Consider the following 25,974-nt stretch of genomic DNA (forward strand, 5'->3'; position numbering starts at 1 on the left):
AGACCAATAATATTTTTAATAGCCCTGAAAGCAAAGGCCTGAGACTAAGTAAGATATGGGAGTCATATCATCTCTCCACTGAGTCCCAGTTCAATGCTGTACTTCGGCATTTTGATGTAGCTGAAGTGAGACAAAACTGTGATAAGTGGGTTTCCTCAGAAATGATGGTTTCATTGGTGTGAATTTGTATGTATGCCTACTGGTACACTGTGAGATACGGTAAATATTAAAAATGGGAGGCATCTATAGTTAAATATGTGTATATAATGACAGTGAATAAGCAAGAAAGTTATGGCTACTTTATTGCAGGGTTTTAGTGGTGAATACAACTGTTGATCACTGGCGCAACAAAATAAATCAGTTCAATCAAAAACAGATAAGCAGAAGAAGAAGAGCATAACATATTCTAGTGCACATTGCCAGGAATCTCACTTCAATGTTGAATATATAAAATCTAACATAAAATGTAATTAATTAAATTAATCAATTAATTGGAAAAAAACACACACGCAATTCAAACAACTTTGACACTAAATCTGGATCAAAACAAACAAAACAAACTCAATCACAGTTAGTATATAAGGATTTAAATATTGGCGAGATGGTATAATCTGATTTCAATGTTACTAATTACTGGAACATTATCATAGTTGGTTTTATATTGTAAACAAATGAAATTGAATGAAACATGTATTAAAGATAGTTCAGCTCCAACTCTATTCAACTTCCATATTTTATTGTATCTTTGTACTGTATTAAACGGGACACTGATTTTTTTATTATTATTATTTTGCCTTGAAATAAGTAGCAAAGAATTATGGCAAATGTCCAATATCAACTTAATTTTGAGCCAAAAGGATTCATCTTCAAGTAGCTGATGACAATATAAAGTCTACAAACATTAAGACTTGGATGCTTTTATAGTGCAGTAAATGATTATTCTTTCAGATATTCTATTAATCATGGTCCAGCTTTCTGCAGCCAAACAGAAGTCTGTCATGTGATGTGTGAAAACCTGTTGTACTGGATTGTTGGCTTCTAATACTCAAATAAATGTACTGGACAGTCATGGCACATTATTATTCTGTTGCTCATAGGACAACCAATCTGCCAGTCCAAGCTGCTATTTATTATGGACTGCTTTGAAGTGGAGAGAGCCTTTGATTTCCAAAGTTGATATGCAATGCACTTGCTAGATTTACTCCTCCAGTTTGGCTTGTCATTATCTCCTATTGACAGCTCAATCATATTTCAATGGCTATGAAAGGGTTGTTTTCATTTCTGTGGATTGTCTTATGATCCATATTTGTTTTGCTAATATTCCTCCACATGTTAACTGATGGTGATGGCAAACAAAACCATAAAAAAACAGGCCAACCCCCTCCCCCCAAAATGTTTCTTTCATAGGAAACTTGAAGTAAGCTTGCAGGGCTGAGTATTGCTGGGGTAAAAATTCTTTGCTCTGTTTACAAGGCACCAGAACAGAGAGCCAAAAAGCTAAAAAAGCATGAAAACATAGAAGTGAACAACTGTCATGGGATAGTACTTTTAGATTTCAACTGAATCTGGAGCTGAATCTTGACAGTTCAATGGTACTGCGTAATGTTGTTCATATACACAGAAATTGCCCAAAACAGCCTGCTCTCTATGTTCTCTATTTCACTGCATTTCACTTCTCTGAGTTTCATGACCCCTTTTTTCTCCAGCTAGGTTTTGGTATTCATAAACAAGTCCAACCCAGTGTGGGAATTGAACAGAAACAAGAAATGATCACTTTCATGAGGTGCACTGTTGAAAACGGAGGCGCTTGGTGCTGCTGTGAAGATGTGCCATTTGGTTTTATCTTTGGTCCATGCTGGGGCATAACTCTGACTACCTGTGGGGGATTTTATATCTCTCTGGCTACATTTTTTTCCCCAGGTTTTCAGCCTGTCAAGATTAAGTTGCCAGGCTGAATTCAATAAATGCAATGTCAAAAGTTTGATCATCAGAGGAATTCAAAGGATCTGTCCACCGCTATTATTCTCTATTTCTCTTATCTAATATCTCTGAACATCAAAAGGGTCAACAACAAACTCAAGTTATTAGCTGACTGACATTAGATGAGTATAAGGCACCTGCAATTACAAGTGCCATGAGGGTGTTCACCACAGTGTCTCTCTGTCTACGAAACTTTTGTGCGTGTGTGCCTGCCTGTCGGAGAGATACATATACAGTAATCTCATTCTATCTCTCTGGCCCTGTCATGAGGATCCTTTTCAATGAGTGACAACAATTTATGTAAATATCATCAATGCCTTTAGTGCTCTAGAAGATGGTTTCTAATCATCATTCACACAGTATATGCAGATTATGACAGGTTTTCATCCATCACTCCCGCATCAGCACTTATGACTTTTCAGTTGTTCTATAGATGAGCTGTTCTTTGACCAGGCTGCCCAGCTGACATGAAGCCATCTTTTACAAAAAAACAGCCTCCTAATGAAACTGCGTTAACAGCAGCACACATCCATAAAGATTATAGCAAAATCATTACGCACGAGCAATTTACATAAAAGTCAAATAAAAGGCCTTCCAGATGTTGAGTGTCAGGGAATATGGGTGTTTAAATACCGCAGGATGGAGAGATAACAATGGCGGTTTGTGTGACTTATGAATCTTTACGCTTCTGCTTTCAGCCCAGCTGCCACATTCATAATCACCAATGAAATCAATGCACCTACTGTATTGAGGAGACGTGTGAATTTGTGAATAGAAAATTTAAATATTAATCTGTGAACCAAATATTAACCCTAACACAAGCGAGACAAGATTAAGATTTCTACTTAATGCTTTCGTGTTATACTGATTTGTATATATCCTCAGCAAATCTATATCTTTATTGTGACTGAAATGAAAAGAGGAAAACAAACTTGAAGTCTATCTGAGGCTAAACAGAGACTTTTATCTATCTATCAATCTATCTATCTATCTATCTATCATGTATCTATAGTTCTCTCACTGTTTTTCTGTTCTGTAACAATGGTTTTGCACTTCGCCTTGGCAGCACCTGAACTCAAAACACGCAAGCAGTTGCAAAGAAAGCAACTGTGCTCATGAGATGATAACAAGCCTTAGAGAGGCTTCTTATTCTGTGAGGACACAGAGGGTCATCGTAGCCTTGAGATGTCGACATAATTGGCAACCGGAGCTGTTGATTCACTTCAAGAGAGACGTGCCATGTTAACGTGGCCGAGAATGGAGCTGCGTGCCCGTTTGATGTAGGATAACGATTCTGAATGGAGCCTTTCATGAATGCCTTTAGTCTCTTAGAATACCCATCAGTGAGATGCTTATGGTTGTTTGTATATCTTTGCCTTGAATTTTATTCTTGCTACAAGTGAACTCATGGCAACAGTGTTAGCAGAACTTTGTCAGTGAATGGCAGCACTCAAAACGTAAATAATAATGAGCTGTTTTATTACTGAGCTATTTCTACATACATTCATGTCTGCACTATGTGAATAAATTTTATTTATATGGCACCTTTTAAATCAATGGCAATTCAATGCATTAGATATGAAGCTGTTGACTTACCAAGCCTAACAAACCTATCGCTCATTGTTTTATAGATTTTCACCGCCAAAAATCCAAGACTTTACACTGATTTTCACCCAGATTTTGTGTCTCCATGCATCCAAAAGTTGTTGCCTGCTGAAAGAAGATAGTGTCCAGTACTGTTTACAATAAACAACCTCCTGCTGTAAAAAACACATAAAATGCTTCTAGTGAAAGAAAAATGGAGAGGAATTGCAAATGAGATAGCACAAATGAGCTTCTTATCATGCGCCAGAGTCCACTGAGGTAATTAAGAAAAGAAAAACAACAATAAATGTTGTAACTACAAAGTGTTTGCACTGCAGATGGAATTTTTAATTAAAATATTTTTTTGTTTCTTTGTATTTTCATTTGATTCTCAATCATTTTTTAAAAATGAATGAATACTGATAAATTTCTGACTTTTATTGTTTTCCTATTTCACTGCACGTCTTGTGTACCCTTTCAAAGTGGTGTAGTACACATTTTAGAATTGCAATCACAGAGATTTTTTATGGTATGTTGTCTCCAATTTGTAACTGTTTAGTTATATTATTACTGTATTACAGTCAACAGCCATAATCAAACACTCAGCCAAACCAAACAAAGGACACAGCAACTGCTTATTGCTACACTAACACTACAACATCATTATCTCTGTGCAATTTATCAAACAAGCTGCCATTCTATTTATGTTCTGGGCGCAGCATTGTATAAGCTTAACCATTGTTGGCTGTTTCTGCAATCATTACATTCAGCAGCAATCCAAGAGTCACATCTGGTTCATTCTTCAGTACCTTTTCACTTTTCAGTGCTCTTTATGTTGAAAAAGCAGCGTCATTGTTCATTCCAATTTTGGCTCACAGACTGTTGCTCTTTTTTTCACACAGCACAGCTGGGGGCATCAAACAGCAAATTCAGGTCAGGCAGTCAGTCATCTTACATACTGTCTATGGCAACTGTAAGTGAGTGCAACTTGTGTGGCGAGTAGCATGTTACTTTTACATCAATGCCATGTACTGTCAGCAGTGGATTTTGTTATTTTCAGAGTTTGGACATAAATGCTTTCTCCAAATTATGGCCTAATGAGTGTATAAATGTGTGTATGTTAGCCAGTGTTTCCCCTGTAATAGTACAGGCCTGGCAGGCCGGCAGGCCAACGAGAGCTGTCAGGCCAAGAAAAACTTTTTTCAATGCCAAAAATCATGCCAACTATCCATTCACTTGGAAATCAATAGTGTTTGGGAGGCTCTGAGCAGCGCTGTTTTGACACATAGGTCAAAATCTGTCTCGTTGCCTGGGAAACTCTTGGTAGCGTATCTCCTTTTAAGGAATAGGCCAGTGCGTAAGCGAGTGAGTGGTTCAGTGAGAGAGTGAGCGGCAGAAAAGTGACAGTGAATGTGAGTGGAGCAGAGAAAAAGGTTAGCAGTAAGTTGTCAGTCTGGCAGTAAATATACAGTACAGACTACAGTGTGTCAGTTAATAATAGCGGCGGCTTCTCAAGACCAAGAAATGTCTCGTCTGTTCTTTTCCAAACTGCTGGAAAAGGGGTAGTAACAATGGGTTAGCCTAACCTGAAGACGTTTAAGTCTTTGAGTTATACAGAATGGAATACTGTGTGGCTGCTAACACCCCCCCTCTTCTACCTTGTACTAATCCATCAGGTAGATGTTGAGACAGACTGACCGACAGGCAGACAGACATTGCCATCCCTAAAGCCATGCCTCAGTCATGGCTAAGAAACAATCTCATGCTAAACCCCAAAAAAGTTTCATCCATTTAAAAAAAGTTATCACATACTTTTATGATCTTCAATGTTTGCAACATGCAAAAATGTTTAGCATGCTAATCTCTGTGTTAGTGATTCCTTATGATATTCTTCTGATGATATTTTAGTCTGTCAATTTAGCCATTTTGGCTATTATAGCTTTTGCAGACTACACAGTTCTACACTTGCTGCTGTAAGAAAACATGCACACACACATACACACACACACTTATTTGGCAAACATAAAAGTTGTAATGTTGGTCGACTACATTTTCAAAATATTAAATATTAGTATTATTCTGTTGCTCTTAATTTAAAGGCCTAATGTATATTTAAATTAACTCTTGTTGCAAGAATGAGGAAGAAGAGTTATACTGCACTCTGAAAACCAACTAAAGTATGTGTTTAAATATATTTCATTTGCTTTGGTTGTTTCAATATATGCATACAATACAACTGGGACAGTATGGAGATGAATATGGATACAGTATACTTTTTGGTTCAGTGTTGGACCCCTTTTACTAAACCACAAACAGAAGAAAAATTAGTATGGGTAAAATTAAAGAAATATTATGAATATATTTTCAGTTTAATGAAGCCAGCATAATACACAATTAATACTAATAACAACTGTTATCACTATATTTTTCTGTCAGTTCAACAATCACAGCATCCACTGAGGATGACACAATATAAATGTGCCCTCTTTCTTAAATATGAATGTATTGTATTATAACAAACTCTCAAATGTGGATTGTTTTTGCGCTCCAATCAGAAAGCTCACTTTTGTTAATTGATCTTATACCTTGTTTCATGATTGATTGAATGAAATATAACCAAATCATCACTTCCAATTCAGCTACTGGAGAAAAAAATAATAATATCTGATTCAAATAAATGTAAGAAAATCTATACTTTGCATATTTTTGTTACATCTCCTGAACTGTGGCTGCATATAAATTGATATTTAAAAGTGAGGTGAAAAAGGAGGCATGAGACTGTATGCTAGAGCTGCATTTGAGACTGTGATGGAAAATATAAATAAACATGCTAGTCTTATTTATAATGTCAGGCATATGCACCCCAGGCTAATGACAGCACATACACATAGACAATGACACATATACTTTCCCAAAAAGGACAATCAAAAGTTTCTTTGTCTCTTTCTATGTATGCTCAATCAACCTCGACTGTCCTCTCACTAAAGCTTCCTTCAGTATCATCCTTCAGCACATTGAAGGTTATTAGTACATTTTCTTTACCTTTCTCTGAGCCAAACCCTTCCCAGCTGTGTAGTGAGATAAGGGCCAAGCATCTAAAAATAACCCACTCATTCGGGGTACCGAGCATGCCGTTTCATTCAAGGTTCTTCTGTGTGCTCTGACACAAACATCCTGAGATAGGATGTTAGAAACTGTACCAGATAGCACCACGTCTTCTCTCTTCCTTGCTGCTGTCCTTCCTTTTCTGCACGTTTTGATTTGATGTTCTTTCACTTGTTCTCTGCTTCTTTTTACTTTTTTGCCTTCCTCTCACTACTCCCCTGCCTTCTCTCATCCATCTCCTCCCATTTTATTCCACTGTCACATTGTTAATTGATACCCGATGTTCCTATCATTTTTAGAGCTGCAACAATTAGTCGATTAATCAACTAGTTGATTGACAGAAAATGAACCAGCAACTATTTTGATAATCAAATAATTGTTTTTGCCACTTTTTAAAGCAAAAATACCAAAAATCTTCTGTTTTTTAACTTATCAGTCTAATAATTTAATGCTTTTCTTTGTCTTACATGATAGTAAATTTAAAATCTTTGGGTTTTGTCACCTTTCACTCTGGGAAATTGTAATGGTCATTTTTCACTATTTTCTAACATTTTATAGACTAAACAATGAAATTAATTGATCAGGAAAATAATTAGCAGATTAATTGGTAATGAAAATAATTTTTAGTTGCAGCTCTAATCATTTTTATATTATAAAATATTTCTCCCGTTCATGTTATACACTCTTGACTTTCCCTTAGCCTACAGTTCACATCCTCTCCCTACACTTCCCCTCTCTTTGTTAACCTTAGCGTGCCAAATTCAATCTCTCTCTCACACACACACACACACACACACACACACCCCCACGCACTGTGTGCCAGTCTCTGTGCCAGCACTCCAAGGCCACTCTGCCCAGCGCGACAGTCCTCTTTCACTCTTTCATTAGCCAGATACTCTTTATAAAGGAGGCGAAGGCAACATGTCACGGACACTTTCAAAAATTTGTAAAGCAGGCAACCAAACACTTACCAATGAAAGTAACTTAGAAAACATCATGTTCATCAAAATGAAATTTCCTGTTGCTTTGTCACACAAAAGTTCTCATCCCCTGCTAAACACACACATTAACATCGCCCTCATTGTGTTTGAAGTGGAGAGCAATAAAAATCAGTCATTAACAGCTCCTGATTGCGGTTGGAAGACTTTCTTTTGAGGTAAACTGCCATGTAACAAAATCCCACCTGAGGTCTTGAGTCCTCTTGCCTCTGTATTTTTTTAAATAAAAAGGTTATCACAACTAAGTGATTTAAGGCAAAAAAAAAAAAGAAGAAAAATACTTCAACAGGTCCTGCTGACTGAAGGCTGCCACGTTCAGACTATATGTGAAGAGAACATTTGCGCCCATCGGTTAAAGCTGCTTGTGTTTACTCTGCAGTCTCAAGCGTGTTCAGTGTTGTGTTATCGCAAATCAAGTATGAGAAATAATCATTATAGCTTACTGGCAACAGTAGGTTCCTAGAAAAGAGATGAAAGACAAGAAGATGAAGGAAAAAAAAATTGGAGTCCAGTGACAGCAGAAAATGAGAATGAGCAGTTCTGCCTTTTAAAGATAGAATGCTCTGAAGATGGATGAAGGACTGTTGAGTGAAGCCAAAACTGCTTGTTTTCAGATGAACAGGAGCAAAAAGGAATAAACTGAATAAATAAATAAATTCAAAAGTCGTGCGCAGTGACAAAGTACATTCAAGGAACAGTGATACATCAGCTATTTCAGAGGTTGAGGTGGAACCTTCAGGGAAGATCCAGAGAAAAATCAGATTATATTAAATTTAAGTTGCAAAATAAACACATTCATTTATATTCTTTATTTAAAATTATTTACATCTATAAAATGGAAGATCATAGTTTACCATTACTTACTGAACTTTTATTTGGAATACTTCATGGTTTAATATAGTAGATGATAATGTATATTGTTCTAGTTTTTACTTATCTAAACTATGTATCAGTTCTTATACTTCCTTTTGCTTCTGTAACATTTTCCCTGTGTAGGATCAATAAGTTCATCTTATGTTCTCTTGGCAATAGTGTTCTGTATGTTGTCTACTTTTAAAAACAGAGAAACCAGTTTAAAGCTACTGTTAGGACACTAGTTAAACTTTGTAAACAAAAATGCTCTAAGATATTATTTTGCGGCTTCAAAGTAAGTTTTGATTTCACGATGGAATGTACTTTTGTATTCCTTTAATAGAAGTTGTACGTAGGCTACTTGGTCATCTCAGTACATCCGCTACATGCCTGGGGACAGTAAAGCCAATCTAATGATGAAAGTGTCAGCCTAAGAACTAAAATGGAAAAAGAAATTTTTTTGTACCACTATCCCAGCTACTTCTGGAGCTTGTCAGTGTGACAGCCGCCCGTCCTGTGCCCACATCATGGTTCACGATATGATAATTTGACAGGTCAGTTTTGCACACACGTTGTGCTGCTGCTCTACCCCAACAACGAAGTGATGCAGGATTAAATTCACTGTGACTGAAAAAATACTTTTGTTTGTGTTTTCATTCCTGAAAAAAATGTTTTTTTTTCAGTTACCTCTGCATTATTGGATGATTGCTAGTGAAACTGGAGGTCAGTGTATGAATGTGCATGTGCACGTGGTGCACTGAGATAAAGCTTTGGTCATTTTACCACACCAGAGACGAGAGAGAGAGAGCGAGAGAGAGAGAGAGAGAAGACAGAGCAGAAGTCATTAAGCTTTCCAGACACCACTATCCTTTGCAAGTTTAATTCTTTTAAAATGAGTTTAGGTGTTAAATGAAACCGTGTTGGAGCTAAATTAAATTCCACAGCTATCATTAGAAAGGTTTCTATTAAAGAGCCTTGTGCTGGGAAATTGGCTCCAAGAGCATCTTGGCCTGATAAAGGCAGAAATATTTCTAATTTCCTACAAGCTGCACTCGTTTTGACCCCAGGGGTTCAGCAAGGCAACAAAATAGCCCATTAATTCTATTTGAAAGCAGGCTGCCATTGAAAACCACCACAATATCTAACCTCTGATGATTGTGTGAAAGAACATGCCCGCTTATAAACCATGCAGCACTACGTCCCAGTTCTGTTTCAGCTTGGCGCAGAGATCCTGAATTATTAACAAAACAATGTATGTCATCCCAGAATTAATTGGCATTTATTACTTCTTCAAACGCCATCCAAACTCCTCATTTCTGTTACAAATTATCCATTATTACCACATAAAAGAATACATACAGTACACAAATACTTTTTTTATTTATATAACTCAAACAAAAGACCACACACCAGATACCAGAGGCTGTTCAAAAAAGGTAAAACGATAAACACATGGACATTAATTTAGATATTACAAGTATGCTGTAAAACCTAAAATACTCACACAGACTATTAATTCACTCCCGACATGAGAGGCTTTGTTCAACCCAGTGTTAATTAATCCCTTTACACAGAGCCTGGTGCCGAGCTAAATATGCAGTTAAGAATACCTTTCATCAAAACCAGGCCTGAGATTATTGCTTTCTTTATTGTCACCAAACTCACAACTCCAGACTTGCTTATTGTAGTTTCACAGCCATTGGGATCAGCTGTCAAGTTGGACAATTAACCTCATGTTCAAAAATATTCAGAGACACAAACGTTAAGACAAAGAACAGACAAACACATCCTTATTAGTTGTTCAAAGATGTCGGTTTCCAAAAGACGGTTGATGGATGAGATGGAAGTTAAAAGGTGGAAAGTCTTATAAAAGTATAGTTTTGTAAAGTCTCTATTTCATATTGCTGTAAACTAATAGCCTTCGGGTTTTGGACAGTTGCTTGGATGAAACAAGTTATTGATAATGTCACTTTAAGCCCCGGGGACTTGTGATGGACATTTATTTTACTATTTTTGACACTATTCATTAAATGATTGAAGGGCTAGATATACTATATGGATGTGGACAAACTCTGTTCCACAAGCCCTTTAAGTTAAATGACAAATACGTAGTTTATTACGTTCCAGAAAGACGCCCCTATTGGCAGGATTAAATATTTGTCAGTGCCCAGAACTATTACTGATCAGTGTAGCAAAATTTAAATATCACACTGGCTGTTATGGTTAAGGTTTGGATAACTTGTCATGGTTTAGGATAAAAAGATACTTTGTTAAAGGATAATTCCATTTTATTTCAACACGATGTATTTCCTATAGCCTATGTGGCCATTGTGACTCTATGGGTCATGCTAACTTTGCACTCATCAGCTCTGTAATAGAGATTCGGGGAGACAAGGACTAAGGCAAAACAGTTGCAAGCAGCGCGAGCCTCCTACACCTTTCCACATAAACATGATTTTTAAATAAATTGCTTGTCAGTCTGAATGAAAATAAATACAGAAACTATCTGCATGAAGCAACCATTGTGGTTTACTGCATAGGGATAGCCACAATGGCCACATTTCTGAGAAATACATCAGTTTGAAATAAACCAGAATTGTCATTTAAGGTAAGTGGACCTTTGTTGTCATAGTTAAAATAATGACTATTTTTTAAAGTTTTGACTATTGGTAGGAAAATGGAAAGAACAGCAGTCTCCCATGTTTAAGTCTGTTGTTTTGTTAAACCCTACCATCCACCCAACCTCCTCTACAAACTTGTGACTGTATAATAATGTCACACTACTTGCTTTTATGCTTCAGATGGACAAGAGTCACAATTCCTGCGGCTGCTAGAAGGCTTTGTCAGTTTAACGTAAACATGTCATTTTTGGGAAATAGCTGAAATCACTGATGGTACTGTTTTTCTTGGAGAGAGAGCCTCTTTTGTTTATACCACACTGGGTGTCTGCATACACAGCACAAATGTGTTGGCCCATACAGTCAGCGCAAACCTTTGCAGACATGGGCAGAAGACAGAATTCACATCATGTAGACCCTTATGGCTGCACAGACACAGAAAGTATAATTTGAGCTTCATGGATTCACTGGAGAATTAATTACAAGATTAATTGATGATGAAAATGATCATTAGTTCCAGTATGCGCATAAGCACGCGTGCAACAGTATGGTTTATGCATACAGACACTGTAAGAAAACTGAAGCGACAATCAAAGAATGAGTGAGTTTTATTTGGTCTTTCTCAACTACTTCCCTCTCATTACGAGCAACTCTGCATGGCAGAGTTCTTGTGAACCCAAAGCACGACTCATCTGACATCTCTCTTCCTGCCTTTGGCCCCTAGGCCCAGTCCACTTTGTCTAATAGAGATGTTGAGCAGAGAACACAGAGGGGGGCGAGCAAAAAGTCTCTCTGAAGAAAGAAGCAGATTATATATAGCTACTGATTAAGGCAGAGATGGGAACATGACCTACATGCATAACAACATTTTCTCTCACTTTCTGCTACAGAACAAGCCTCCGTCCAGGACCAGGACTCTACAACTGGGAGAATCACTCTAATTATAACACTGGAGTCAGATTTCAATGCACACCTCATTAATATTTCTCTCATTATTGGGTTAATAATGTTTTTAGAGGCGTGGGAGACCTGGGAGAGCCGCTGGCGTGCCAGTGAACCTTCGCTTTCAGTGCACCTGTCATGCAGGTAAAAATGGCTGCTCTCATCCATTGTGCCTGTATCGTGTATCAGATTATAGTTGAAACAGATAACTCCCTTTCACACACAGAGCCTGTGTTCTCAAAATAGCTATTCCCCTGGGAGACTCATGGGGGATGAGGGAGGAAGGGGGGAGAGCAAGATAGTTAGGGAGAGAGGGCTTTCTCCTTCCTCATCAATCTTTTAGATCCTGTCCCACTGATGCCAATGACCGGGTATCCGGCCAGCTCCGACAGCGGCAGCGCCAGCAGGCAGCCGTGGGGAGCGGACCTTGCTGAGATTCAATCCAGATCCTTTTATCAGCCACCTGAGGTTGATTTAACACCCCTGTTCCTGGACAGTGAAAGCGCCTGATTATACAGCCAGTCAGTCCCTTTCTCCCCCCTCATCTCCCTCAGCTCCAGCCCATTACCCAGAACTGCTGCCCTGTCTGGGCTCATGCAGACAAGGAGAGGACGCAGGGGGGCAGGTCATAAAGGCGAGACAAGATCAAAGGCAATAAGTATGTATGTGTCTGGATGAATCAGCATATAAATGTGTGTGTGTGTGTGTGTGTGTGCGTGCTCATTGCGACTGTAACCCAAAATGCATCTGATCAAACAGTCGACAGACTCAAGTGTGTTTTTTCTGTGGCTTATCTGGTATAATTCCCTCTTTTTATGCTTATTACTCTGAGTTATCAGTGTGTCTGTACATTTGCTAGTTTGTGTATATGAGTCTTTCTGCCAAAGGTCACATTTAGGCATAAATGTTGGACTTCACACTGGTTTAATGGGAACAGCTTGTCTAACTGGGGACAACACTGGAATTTCATTTCACTAGAATGTGGTTCAGAATAACATAAATAGTTACACTAATTTCAAACATGAAGATCCGTTTCTCATCATGGGAAGCACAACCTGTTGAACTTCTGTGGCTCTCTGGAGAGAAAGTCTGAGAAAATTACCCCCGGTGATGTCACCAGTTATTACTGGGCTTGCGACTTTAAGTTATTTATGGAAAGACGTGGGCATTTACCAGGCGGAGGGAGGGTCTAACAAAAGATGCTATTGAGTTGTATTATGGGAAGTGTAGGATCCGGGGATTTTGAAGTTTGATTCAGCCTGGGGGTAGGGATTTAATCTGGATATATCGGCCTCTGTTGCATCATTTTATCTACCACTCACAAGTCTCCCAACTTCATCAAACGGTAATACCGTATCACTGGAATACCCCTTTAAGTATCATATTTTAGGCTAAAGTTAGGGTAAGGTTTAAGCTTAGTGATGTATGAGCTGAGGCTGGCGTTGATGGATAGTCAATGCAAAGTTTTCAACAGTATGTGTGTTAGTTGCTGAAAATGAAAATAATAAAAACAGTGTAAGATGGGCCAAAAACCGGCTCTAGTACTTTGTTTACATCAATATACAATCTGATGAAATTAAAGAAAAAAAAAGAAACTAAATTGTAAATAAACACTAAGATTTGTTTTACATGTCAGGTAAATTTGTAGTAATAACAAGTACACAAACACCCATACACACACACACACACACACACACACACACACACACACATACACAAACATGTTGATTAAAACCGGTGCAGATTTTATTTTTCAATTAAGTGAGATCACTATAAGAAAACAACCAGAAGTGCTCAAGCACAGAAGGAAAAACATGCTACCATCATATTTTCACCCCACTTTAAGGTATACTATGCAGGATGTGTTGGTTGATGTTTGAAAACACACAGCAATCAAAGTTGGCCTCTCCTCCCCAGCTCAACTAGTGAGAGAGAGAGAGAGAGAGAGAGAGCAATGATGGTCGAGCGAGCTCGAGAGTGAACAAAGAGAGCGAGTTGCACTGGCAAAAACAAAGCCATGAATCAAATAAATAAAACATTATTTTCTGATTGTTTTATGGCGGTTACATTCTAAAGCACAAATAAACACACCCACACCTCCGCACAACCCCACAGGAAGGTGCCGCATTGCCAGATTTTGAGTGAATGCAGCTGAAGCGCACGCTTCATCCTGTCTGCCGTGGCCTCTCTGCTCTGCGTGTGTGCAGCTCAGCCCCGCCCTCAGTCAAGCAGACACACAGACCTGCAGCTCTTTATACATCCATGAGAGATGAGACAGAGAGCAGAGCGGAGCAGAGGAGAGAGACGGAGACAGCAATGTAAGCTGGTCGCTGTTATTGGCTGGGGGCTACATACCCATTGCCCCAAAGAAAATACAGGCAGAGGGCAGAGTCTCTGCAGATAAACTCGCCGCCATACACTTCTAATGGGTCATAAGGGATGACTGAGAAGGATTACTTTTGTATGAGTCTATACATTGATTTTTAGGAAAATCCTGCATAGTATACCCTTAATGTACTACAGTATATTCTGGATGGAGATTAAATGTTTTCCCTTATGGATTCTTATATGCATTGACAGATAAGTTTATTGGTGACCTCATCTGAGCGTATGTCCCTTCCGCAGAAGAACAGATTGTTGTTCACAGTTGTAATCATACAGAGATTAATCTCTCTTACTGTATAATAAAAAAAACAAAACTGGAGGATGTTGCGGGGGCATCGCTAGCATCACTCTTTGAACAATTTTATTTTCACACACTTGTTTTTGTTTTGTTAGCATGGGTTGGAGTTCTACAAAACAAACATTGTACTGTACCTGTTTGTGTAGGTTTGTGGGGAAAAGAGTCCCATATTTTGCTGTTTTGATCAAATGGGGTTATAGATCATTGTGCTACAAACAGCTAGTGTGTATATCTGGATGTGTGTTGGCAGTGCAGATGCAAAACTACTGAATTTTTTATGTTTAAAATCCAAAAAAAAAAAAAAAAAAAAAAATCAAGTTTTTCCTCTTGTTTATCTGTATTTGCACCCTGGGACTCAAATGAATGTGGTGAGATCAGTTTGGAAAGTAGCAAATTAACAGATTTTTAATCCAGAAGAGCACAAAAAGAAGGGACATTCATTATGTATCCCCTAACAACTGGTTTTGGATTTTAGATCTTGTATGTGGAACAGAAATATTTCTAATGGTCTTGCCATTGCAAATAAATTCTATGAGTAAACCTATGTGGCTTTAAAGAGAAAACATGTTGAATTTCACGAAATGGTCCTTGAACATGCATCAGTTGATAGTTTTTCGGATTGCAAATGACTGTCCTTGGTTAGCGATGAGGATCACTATTGTTGTGCTGTAGATAGACTCTCAGTGGTGCTGCCTATTGTGTGTTGGACATAAAAGCTCAACACCCATTGTTCAGGGTTCACAATTTGCATAATGCTTTCACCTTGGCATTTCTATCCTTTTGTATGTGTGATACAAAAGACTCTCTCATAACACTTATAATAAACACACACACACACAAATACTGTAGCACAGGTAAGGTCAGGCAGCCTTTTCAGCCCCTACACAGTAGAGAGACTATTTGTGCTATTCTGGTCTGGAGAACCTTGGTTGACTTTTCTTTTGGTTTCCATTTCTTTATTTGTGAAAAGACTTGGGGCCAGGTGCCTAAACAATGCATACATACAAAAACCATGCATATGCCATTTCCCGCACATAAACTGGAATTTATAAATACAGAATGTGCAGTGAGAATGTGTGCACGCTTTCTTTAAACCAGGCGTACACATGTTTTCTAAAGAAATCTGAGGGTGATGTGATGAGGTGGAGATGAACTATAAGGTGAGAGATGGAATATTTTAGTACAATATTGCTATGATAATTATCCAGCTACACTGATTGTGATTTTCTGCGTTTACACAGAGATTTGTAAAATGCCAATAAAAGACACATTTATAAACATAACATTGATTAATTACTCTTGTGTGATTCATTTTATCATTCTTTTAATTTACATAGGGGTCAACATTTTATTTTGGTTTTAATATTCTTATTTTATCTTTAGTTGTGTCACACCTAGTCGGTTTAGATATGAGCGCTACAAACTAATCATTGATTGCATTTCTGAGATATCACTACTGACGATGGTTTACAGGTCCATGTGATGAATTAAAAACAGTATAAAGAGCTCCACAGCTATGTATAATGGTCACGTATAATAGCAGCTGTTCTGTGGTTGGAGAACCTCGCCAGTGCAAGACAACACTGAAACTGCACTTCTTCTTTCCCATTTGTTTCATTGACAGGTGTACAGTCTGGCGGAGCAGACAGCGAACTGATATGAAAACAGCTGGTTAACGGCATGTCTTCATCCATTTATGGCTAATTGTGGGAGTGGAAATCAGGCTTGTGCACGTGCGCCCAGTTCTTCAGCGACTGAGATTTATAAAACAGAACTATGCGTATGCAGGGCTTTATAAATCTGACGAAAAGAATGCATATGCATATTTCTGGCTTTGTGCATACACACTGTTTTAGTCATGAATCTACACAGAGTTTTATGTATCTGGCCCCAGAAGAGTAAATAACAATCTATTTTTCCATAGGTGATGTTTCTACTGTAATGCCACTTTAAAAAGGACAGGAAGTTTCAAGGCTGCTGCCCAAACATGTCACTCCTAAACAGGGAAACAAACATACTTGGTTAGAAAAAAGCCACAAGTTTACATCATTAGGTGTCTTGTTAAGGGTCAAAGGAGGTGCAGCATGACAGCCCACACATTCTCCTGTCCAGTCTTCCACCAGATCACTCTCAGTAATGATGACTGCAAAAATGCAGCATTTTGACACAGTATTTACATGAATATATTGTATATACACTATATATTGATTTTAAAACTCTCTGGGCCTGTTCGAAAAGGTACATCTGTAAAAAAGAAAAGAAAAAAAGAAGAAAAAAGTGTCTTAAATGATATTTAATTTTTGCGAATTTCCACCTTGCATCATTTGTATGTATTTGACCACTGGATCATTTGTGTTTATTTATTTGAAACATTTTCAACTAATGCGTATTTGCATAAATTTGCACTGCCCAAGGCGAATTTGTGTCTAATCATATCTTTGCATTGATTATGTAATCGTGCCACGTCTACAATTCGCTTCGTGTTCTGCGTGAACACACCATAACAGTTAAAGGATAGGTTCACATGAGCTGAGCTAAAGTGATGAGACAGTAACACAAAAGGACATTTTAACTAAAAAGACTAATTTGGGAAGATATCCACTTTTTGTTTTTCTAATTCAGACTCCTGAAGCCACATACTAGCTTCACCTGTACTAGAATGTATTTTATACAACATAAGGACTGTGGATTTTGTCCCTCATCACTTACACTGGAGTCATGTTAGGGATCTCTTCACAGTCAGTATGGACAGGAGGAAGAATTAAAGTGATCAAAAACTCCATTAATATAGATATGAGCACATGAGTTTTGTTTTAAGACTCACTTAAGTGAATCATCATTTTGTGTCATTGTCATTTTATTCCAAAAAGCAGTTTTGCATTTACATATTCAAAATTATGTACAAAGAGAGTCAGAATGGAAAGGTGATTTTCAGAAACTCATAATTATTCATTCACTGTGCCTTCATAATACAGTACTTCACTCTGCCAAACTTCGAGAACACCTTCAAGTTCACGTTGCCATTTATACCACTGAATCTCAGGGAGCTTATGTAAAAGATTAAGAGTGGAGTAGAATCATAATAAAGGTGACACAGGACCTCTCATGGGACACCTTGCCTCCAGGCACACAGAAGAGAAATCTGACTTTATAATGCAGTTAAATAAATTCCTCAAAAGGCATTTTTACACTGAGGGCCTAGGTCATAAATATGGTGTTTCTGGTGGGGCACCAATTAGTAGAAGACAAATCAGTCAGAAATGTCAGAAATAAATAAGAAAAAATGTATCTTACAATACATGTTACACTGAGATTGAGAGGAATGGGGGGTTAATAGTCACCCAGAACCTCATTTTTACCCCAGGTCTGCCTAGACGTTTAATCTGGCCTTGTTAAAATCCCTTATGGAAAATAAGAATGGGTTTATGTATTTTGTGAAGGAAGATGTGTTTACTTACGTTAAGACACTAAATTCTGCTTTTTTCCTTTGCAAAACAATCAAAAAGAACCACCGTTCATCCAAATGTATTAAGGTGTCACGTCATTTAAATATCACATGGGTGCAGAAGTGAAAACATTAAAAACATTTGTCAGTTAATTGAATAATTGTTAATTGGCTTACCATGCTATTATAATTGTTTGTTTCCAACAATCAGTTATGATTTTAACTGTACTGGTCGAGCAGTGCTGTATGTCTTGGGTCAGGCTACTGGATCTATTTCTCAAAAGGCTGGAAATTTTTTTATTGAGAAACATTTATTTGTAAAGTAAAAAAAAAAAAAAAGAAATGCAAATGTACCTCTGCATCAGTCAAGTCTTTAGAGGACACACAAACCTTTGTAGCATCTGGGCATCTTTTCATTGTATTGTATGTTCAACTTCTATCTCTGTATTTGGTGAGCTCTAAGTAAAGCAAACAAAATGCCACGAGTGTTTGTGCTGGGAGATAAATGCTACAGTACCCACCATTACTCACACTGGCAGCCTCAAATAAGCTGCAGCGTTCTGAAGTATGGGGGCAGGCTGTCTTAATGCTCATTTGAAATTCAAAGTGGTTTTCATAAATTATTCAATTTATCTAAAAATCCACAATGAAATTACATCTAGAACATCATTTAAAATCACAAACAATTGTTTTAGTTCTGTAATAAATATAAATACAGTTTAACAGAGTGGACGAGAGATAAATAATACCTGTGTGTGTGTGTGTGTGTGTGTGTGTGTGTGTGTGTGTGTGTTTATTACTCACCCCAGTGTAGTCATGGTGACAATAGTGTACCAGAAAGAAGCTGGGATGCTGGTGAACTTGCTGGAGCTGGAGCCCTTCTCTGCGTAGAACATGACCGTGGCGAAGATGATGATGGCCATGGTGAGTGAGAAGAGGAGGAAGCCCAGCTCTGAAGCGCAACTCTTGAGTGTATAACCCAAGATACGCAGGCCCTGTGAGTGACGGGAGAACTTGAAGATGCGAAACACTCGAAACACACGCAGTGTCACAAAGGCGCCGCTCACGTCCTCGTTGTTTGTCATAACCAGGCCAATGTAGTACGGCAAGATGGCCACCACATCGATGATACTCATCACTGAGCGCATGAAACGGTAACGGCTAGGTGCAGCAAACAAACGCATCAGGTACTCCACTGTGAATATCATAACGCAGGCGGTGTCCATGCAGAAGAAAGCCACTGTGTAGCGTTCACCACATGGCATGTCTTTCTGGTTGGCGGTGGATCCACAGGGCACCGTCTCCACCACATTAGTGATGACTGAGATGGCGATGAAGAAACCGGTGACATAGTAGAAGACCAGGGCCATGGTGGAGGTGTGGGGGTTCTCAAAGGCCCGCCACATAGTCTCCCTGAAGTTCATGTTGGGTAGCTTCATGTCCTTGTTCTCCTCCTGATCATCTTGCAGCCTTTCTAAATTCTCCCTCTTTCTGTCCTTGTACTCTTCATAGCAGCAGTCACCGATGATCTCAGGGATGATGCCGAAGAAGGTCAGCTCCTCATCGTAAGCCGAGATGCACTCGTGACGAGGGTAGTGGAGCTTCCCTGTCCGGTAGAAGTTGAGGATGCTTCTGAAGGCATCAGGGTCCCGGTCAAAGAAGTACTCTTTGGTTTCCTCGTTGTAAAAGAAGTCCTTTTCAGAGCTGCCCAGCAGGGTGTCTGGGTAGCGGTCCAGAGTGGTTCTCCAGGTTTGAAAACGACGGCCACTGACATTGAGGATGATCAGCTCATCCTGTTTCTTACTGTTGTCTCTGGGTGCAACAGGCATGGGGCAGTTAGCAACGGGCATCCAACCAATTGCTGCTGCCCTGGCAAAAGGGAGCCATGCTGCTACTCCTGTTGCCATCGTAAAGAAGAGTCTTGGAAGTAGTCCTCCTCACCTTCAGACTCGACTTTCCTCAAGATCAACTGACATCTGAAGGATATATGGCAAAAAGAGAGAGGGAACAAAGCTGAAAATTAACAGCAGCACACTAGAAGATCAAACAAATTGCTATCACTGTAAATGAAGCAGCATGAAGCTTTTGACATTTGAAGTTCAGAATGAGTTTTTCTCTCTATTAAATTTCCAGTCACTCTCTGTGGCTTTCAGTCCAAATCCAACAGAACCTGCCTGAAATGTAACAAGTCCTCCTAATTAAATGACCACATAGGTCATTTGTACCTGCACTCCAGAATGACCCATAGGAGCATAATATGCCGCTTTACAAAACCGTTATAGATCACTGTTAAAAAATAATTATGTTTTATGGTGTGACAACGCTGTGGTTAAGGTCTGGTTAGGTTTAGGCGCTCATGGTTTGGGTTAAAATGATCACTTGAAACGTAGTTAAACATGGCAACTGTCGTCATGGCAACAGTAAAAACCATGTTACAGTTTTTAAAAAAATGTCCCAACTCACTCACTGATCATTGACAGTCAATGATCATAACCAAGTCACCTCATACTGATGTCATCTGAACTGCGTCACTTCCCTGGGTCATAATTACTACAGCCACTAGATGGCGTCTTTCACTCAAACGTAACTATAGGTCGTTTTTTGGCAACTGAATTTATGACCTGTACTGTTGTTTTTCTTGGGAGGACATTGTTCAGTTTTGTTCAGTATAATTTCAGTTATAATGTATTATATCTCAACATAGAGTTTAGAATTTATTCTTGTATCTAAAGTTTGTTCTCACACAGTGATTCATACCAGTTTGTAGGGTTGCATAGTGAACCAATTTACTTCTACTGGATCTAAGCTGACATTTGCTACAAATATAAATTAATAAATTTTGATATACAATGAATACGATAGCCTAAATACTATGGATGTAAACTTTAACATCAATCTATCCTGAACAGCATCATTAGACTGGTCTACAAAGAGGAGCGCTGTCATTTACTGAAACCTGTTGAATCGGAATAAGGAGGTAACCTGCTCCAGATTTATCTGAGTGGAAATATTATTTTACAATTTTCGGTGGTTTTATTTAAAGACAATTAAATTAGTGACCTAGAATTCTTTTAGAAATAATCAACTGGTTAGTTTATTTGTAATAAGAAGTACAGTAAATTGCCTATGTTTACACATATCAGTGTAAAATATTCAACATGTGGGAAAAGGTGGCTGTCTGAAAATACTTTTTCTATTCACGTAAGTTACTTGACAAAATCAAAGTTTTTCTGCTCAAAACTGATTTGTTCACCTGTCGTATGGTAATCTTGAAACGCGACTCAATATATTCCAACACAGACATGCATTTGTTGGCAAAAAACCCCACAAACAAACTCACCGATAAAAGTGAAGCGGGAACAAAATCCCAAATGGTATGTGTTTCTACGAAGACCGAGTCCTCAGTTACAAGTGCGAGAAGAAGAGCCCGGATCCATCCAGCAAGATGAAGCAGCGCGCAGCACCTTTCTCTCCTCGGTCGGTCGACAGACTCCTGCACCGAGCAGAGCGCCAAAACGCGGCTGGTGGAGCAGAATATATCAGCCTCTCTGGGACACAATGACTACAGGACTCAGAGGGAGCTGTCTGTAGCACGGATTCTACATCCTGACTTCTTTGTTTGCCTGTTGGTGTTTGGAAAGTGAGACGTGATGGTGGGGAGCAGCGTGCGCTTCCTTTTCTCCAGCTCAAAGTAAAATGTGCGTCTCTCTCACTGTGCCAGCTCTGTGTCATCAGCCCTCCTTCCCTCTGCCTCACTTCACCATCATATATGACAGACTCACCCTGTTGTCACTTCTGCTAAATTCAATTATGTTCGTGCTGCACTGCTTACTAAAGCAGAGCACAGCACAGTCTGGTAACGGTAAGGATACGACAGTGATACAGAAGATTAAGAAAAAACAAAACAATACTCACTGCAGTGCAGTAAACTCACTATAGAGCACACTGGTATTATAGGCATATTGTGGTGAGTTACAGACGTGGCTGAAATTATTGGTGGCCTTGCATTTTATGAAAACAATGAACTTTTCACCCTGAACAGTGTTGAAATTAAAAGGTATTTTATCATCAATGCATGTCTATGTTTGGTTTGCAGTGGGACAATAAAGTTATGAAAATAACTGAATTCATGCTTATTCTACAAATACATTCTAAAATAGCCTGGACAGAATTATTGGTACCCTTTATAGATTGTAAGAAATAATTGATTTGCAGTGATACTTTAAACAGACTATTATGTTTTAATTATCACACGTGTTTTCAATCTTATAATCACTCATGAAAAATACTCTGCGGTTTTCTGCCACTGTGTGCATCACATTAAACATGGAAAACAGAAGGAAAATCAGACAGTGGTCTGAAGACATTAGGAAAAAGGTAATATCCAAGCATGGTCAACATAAAGGTTGCAAGACCATGTCCAAAGAGCTCTATGTTCCTGTGATCACTGTTGTCAATATTATTAAGAAGTTGAAGGCCCATGGAACTGTATCCAACATCTCTGGATGTGGTCGCAAGCGGAAAATTGGCCCGAGATTGAACAGAAGGATTGCTTGAATGGTTGAGAAAGAACCAAGGAAAACTTCAATACAGATCTAAGCTGATCTTCAAGTTCAAGATACAATAGGTTCCAGTCACACCATCCGTCGCTGTCTGAAAATGGGCACCATAGCAGAAGACTCAGGAAGACGCCGCTTCTAAGAGGGAGACACAAAAAAGCCAGACTAGACTTTGCCAAAATGCATGTTGACAAGCCACAGTCCTTCTGGGAGAATGTGCTTTGGACAGATGAAACAAATTTAGAGCTTTTTGGTAAATCACACCAACCCTATATTTACAGAAGAAAAAACAAAGCTTCAAGTAAAAGAACACCATGCCTACTGTTAAACATGGAGGAGGCTGAGTGATGTTTTGGGGTTGCTTTGCTGCCTCAGGCACTGGGTGCCTTGAATCTGTGCGGGGCACATTGAAATCAGAAGACTATCAAGGCATTTTGGAGTAAAATATACAGCCCAATGTCAGAAAGCATGGTCTTCCAGCAGGATAATGACTCCAAACATACATCAAAAAGCAGCCAAAAGTGGATGAGAAGAAGTGGCCTGCTATGGTTCTTTATCTGAATCCCATTGAACATCTGTGGAACGAGCTGAAACTTGCAGTTGGGAGACGGCACCCATCAAACCTGAGAGAACTGGAGCAGTTTGCGCAAGAAGAGTGGGCCGAACTACCAGCGGAGAAGTGTGGAAACCTTATTCAGAGTTACAGAAAGAGCTTGACTGCAGTTATTGCCTCCAAAGGCTATGCTACAAATATTAAGTTAAGGTTACCCATATTTTTGGCCATGCCATTTTCATTTGTTTTATTGTATTAAATAATATGTTAGGTTAACTTAATACAGAGAAAATTTTGTTGTTGTTTTTTTTTTAAAGGTGGAAGGGTACCAATATTTTCGGCCACGTCTGTCAGTACCAAGGCTGCAGAATTTACTGTCTTAACTTAAGTAAACACATCCTCCCTCACAAAGTACAGTAGCCCATTCTTATTTTCCATAAGGGATTTTAACACTGCCAGATGAAACCTCTAGGAGGATCTTGTATAAAAGTGAGCAGTGTAATATGTATTGTAAGATCTTTTTTTAAAAATGGCAGATACTGTACCGGGCAATCATCAGGAGACACATGCACATCCAAGTTTTTGCAGATGCTGCATGACTATAATCTGCACAAAACAACAAAAAAGTACCCAAACACTGCAATCTATATATTTTCCTTATTGTCAACAATCTCATTTATTGCAAAACCAACAATGAACTGATCCTACTCAGAGGTATTGTGTAACGCAAAGTCAAGATTGTGATATGTAGCATGAGAAACTAGCGAAGCATCGTAAATGGAACTGTGTCCCTGAGCACAAGGAACTTCTCTCCTGACAGTGGAAATGTGACCACTGTTATTAGTCTTTGGAGCCATTTCTAAACAAACTACTGTAATCACACTCTTTGGGGATGAAGGAACATGTCACTCAATGCAACGTTGTGGCTCATTGATGTGTTTTTAATTGTTTTTTGGACAACAAAAGAGGTTTATGGCACAGGGGAATAATATCAGGCTTTGGATACACACATAATACCTGTCAGTAGATAAATTCATTGTTGGTTTGGCTCTGTACATAAGATTTGTTGACAATAAGACAAATATAAAAGTCATTATAAAAATCACCAGCCTTATCCTTTAAAGACATGACAACGTTTCGACCAGTAATGGTTCTCCTCAGATAAAGGTGAGAGTGTGAACACACATGTATGGATGAGCTGTGATGACATGTCATACCATATTGGTATTATTATTAGACTGCCCTATAAAGCAAACACTCCCTTTTTCCAACACCTGTTTTTGGGAAATGTTTAGGATAAAAAACCCTTTATTAGTCCATGCTGGGAAAGTTTCCCTGAGATATAATTAGTCCAAGAATAAGATAATCCTTGTCCTTGAAGCCTCGTCTTTTCTCTCCTAAGAGTGAAAGATGAAATACTTCTGTTAGATGCTTTTGACTCATTTTCTCTTGCAAATAGCAGCATCAAGGCTACAAATAACACATGATGCAGCACTCTCTTAATGTGAAATGCTCACTCTGTAATGCAAGGACCAGTATTCACTCCATTCAAAAACAATATCTGCTGTTGTGAAAAACAACTGGTTGCTTTATCTCTGTCTCTGCTTTGTCCTGGAAACCAACCCGCACTTCTTTTAAAACAAGTACAAAACTAATAATTCCAATCTTAAAACTTAAAACAGGACCCATCTCATGCCATTTATTGCTCTTTAGTCGTGCATATTCCTCAACAAATTTTCAATCATATTAGAAAACAACATCGTATGTATTTTGAGTAATAGATGGCTGTGGGAGGCAATTTATTAGAAAAACAAACTGACTTTTTTCAAATTCTTGTTTATCCATAATTTCCTTAAAAAATGATATGAGTTAACATATTATACAGCTGATCTGGAAACAAAATAAATTCAGGCCTGCCTTTTACAGAGTTTGAGCTATATGGCCGCAATGCAATTAGTAAGAACTACTTTATAAAACTTCTTCATATGAACAACTAGCCACACACTCCCTCCCACCAATGCTAAGTAGTAGTATTAAACCACAACTAAAAACATCCGCCATATTTCCTTTCTCAAACAAGCCTTTATCATCAAACTCTTAGCAAAGCAGAGGGTGGGTGTCAAAGGAAACCCTATAGAGCCTCATCATCAGAGAGGAAGACGGAACGAGCCCCTCTGGCTTTCCCTCCCATCTCTCACTTCAATCCCAGACAGCATAGTCTCTACATAGGCACCTTTGGGGACTGCTGTGGCTGGATGAGGAAAGCCTTTGAATGGATGGCCTTGTGTATGACCGTTAGAGGAGCGAGGCAGAGGCAGAGAGAGGCTGTGTGGCCTGGGTATTAAGACAGATAGGCTATTGATGGACTCCAGTTCATTCAGATGTTCAGATGAAGTTCTGGCACATCATGTAAAATATTCATGAATTGAGTCTTTGAACATTTTTTTTTAAGTTGCAGGGGTTTTCACACAAAGAGACTTCTTTTTTTTATCTATGGTCTTATAGAATCACTGAGTGTATGAATGAAATATTTTCAGGTATGTTTTCCTCTTTTTTCCCTTTCTTTTCTGAGTAGTTACTCTTTTTCAGTGATGCCATATCAACTCTGACACCATATCATGAGGAAAATCACAAATTCATACTATACTAACAGCT

The 25,974-nt window shown here is 38.6% G+C and overlaps 1 protein-coding gene across 2 annotated transcripts in view; it reads right to left on the minus strand.

Annotated features, from left to right (window-relative positions):
- The window catches only part of LOC121894523 (potassium voltage-gated channel subfamily D member 3-like), an 83,836-nt gene extending 61,827 nt beyond the window's left edge, over window positions 1-22,009 (minus strand). For both annotated transcript variants that reach the window (XM_042407169.1, XM_042407168.1), the window contains exons 1-2: window positions 21,548-22,009; window positions 19,012-20,183 (exon numbers count right to left, since the gene is read on the minus strand). In XM_042407169.1, coding sequence (XP_042263103.1) covers window positions 19,012-20,114 — 1,103 coding nt within the window. In that variant the 5' untranslated portion in view covers window positions 20,115-20,183; window positions 21,548-22,009. The remainder of the gene's footprint in view (window positions 1-19,011; window positions 20,184-21,547) is intronic.
- Window positions 22,010-25,974: the final 3,965 nt, after the last annotated feature.

The sequence above is a fragment of the Thunnus maccoyii genome, chromosome 3 (genome assembly GCF_910596095.1).
Source record: "Thunnus maccoyii chromosome 3, fThuMac1.1, whole genome shotgun sequence".
NCBI lineage: Eukaryota > Metazoa > Chordata > Actinopteri > Scombriformes > Scombridae > Thunnus > Thunnus maccoyii.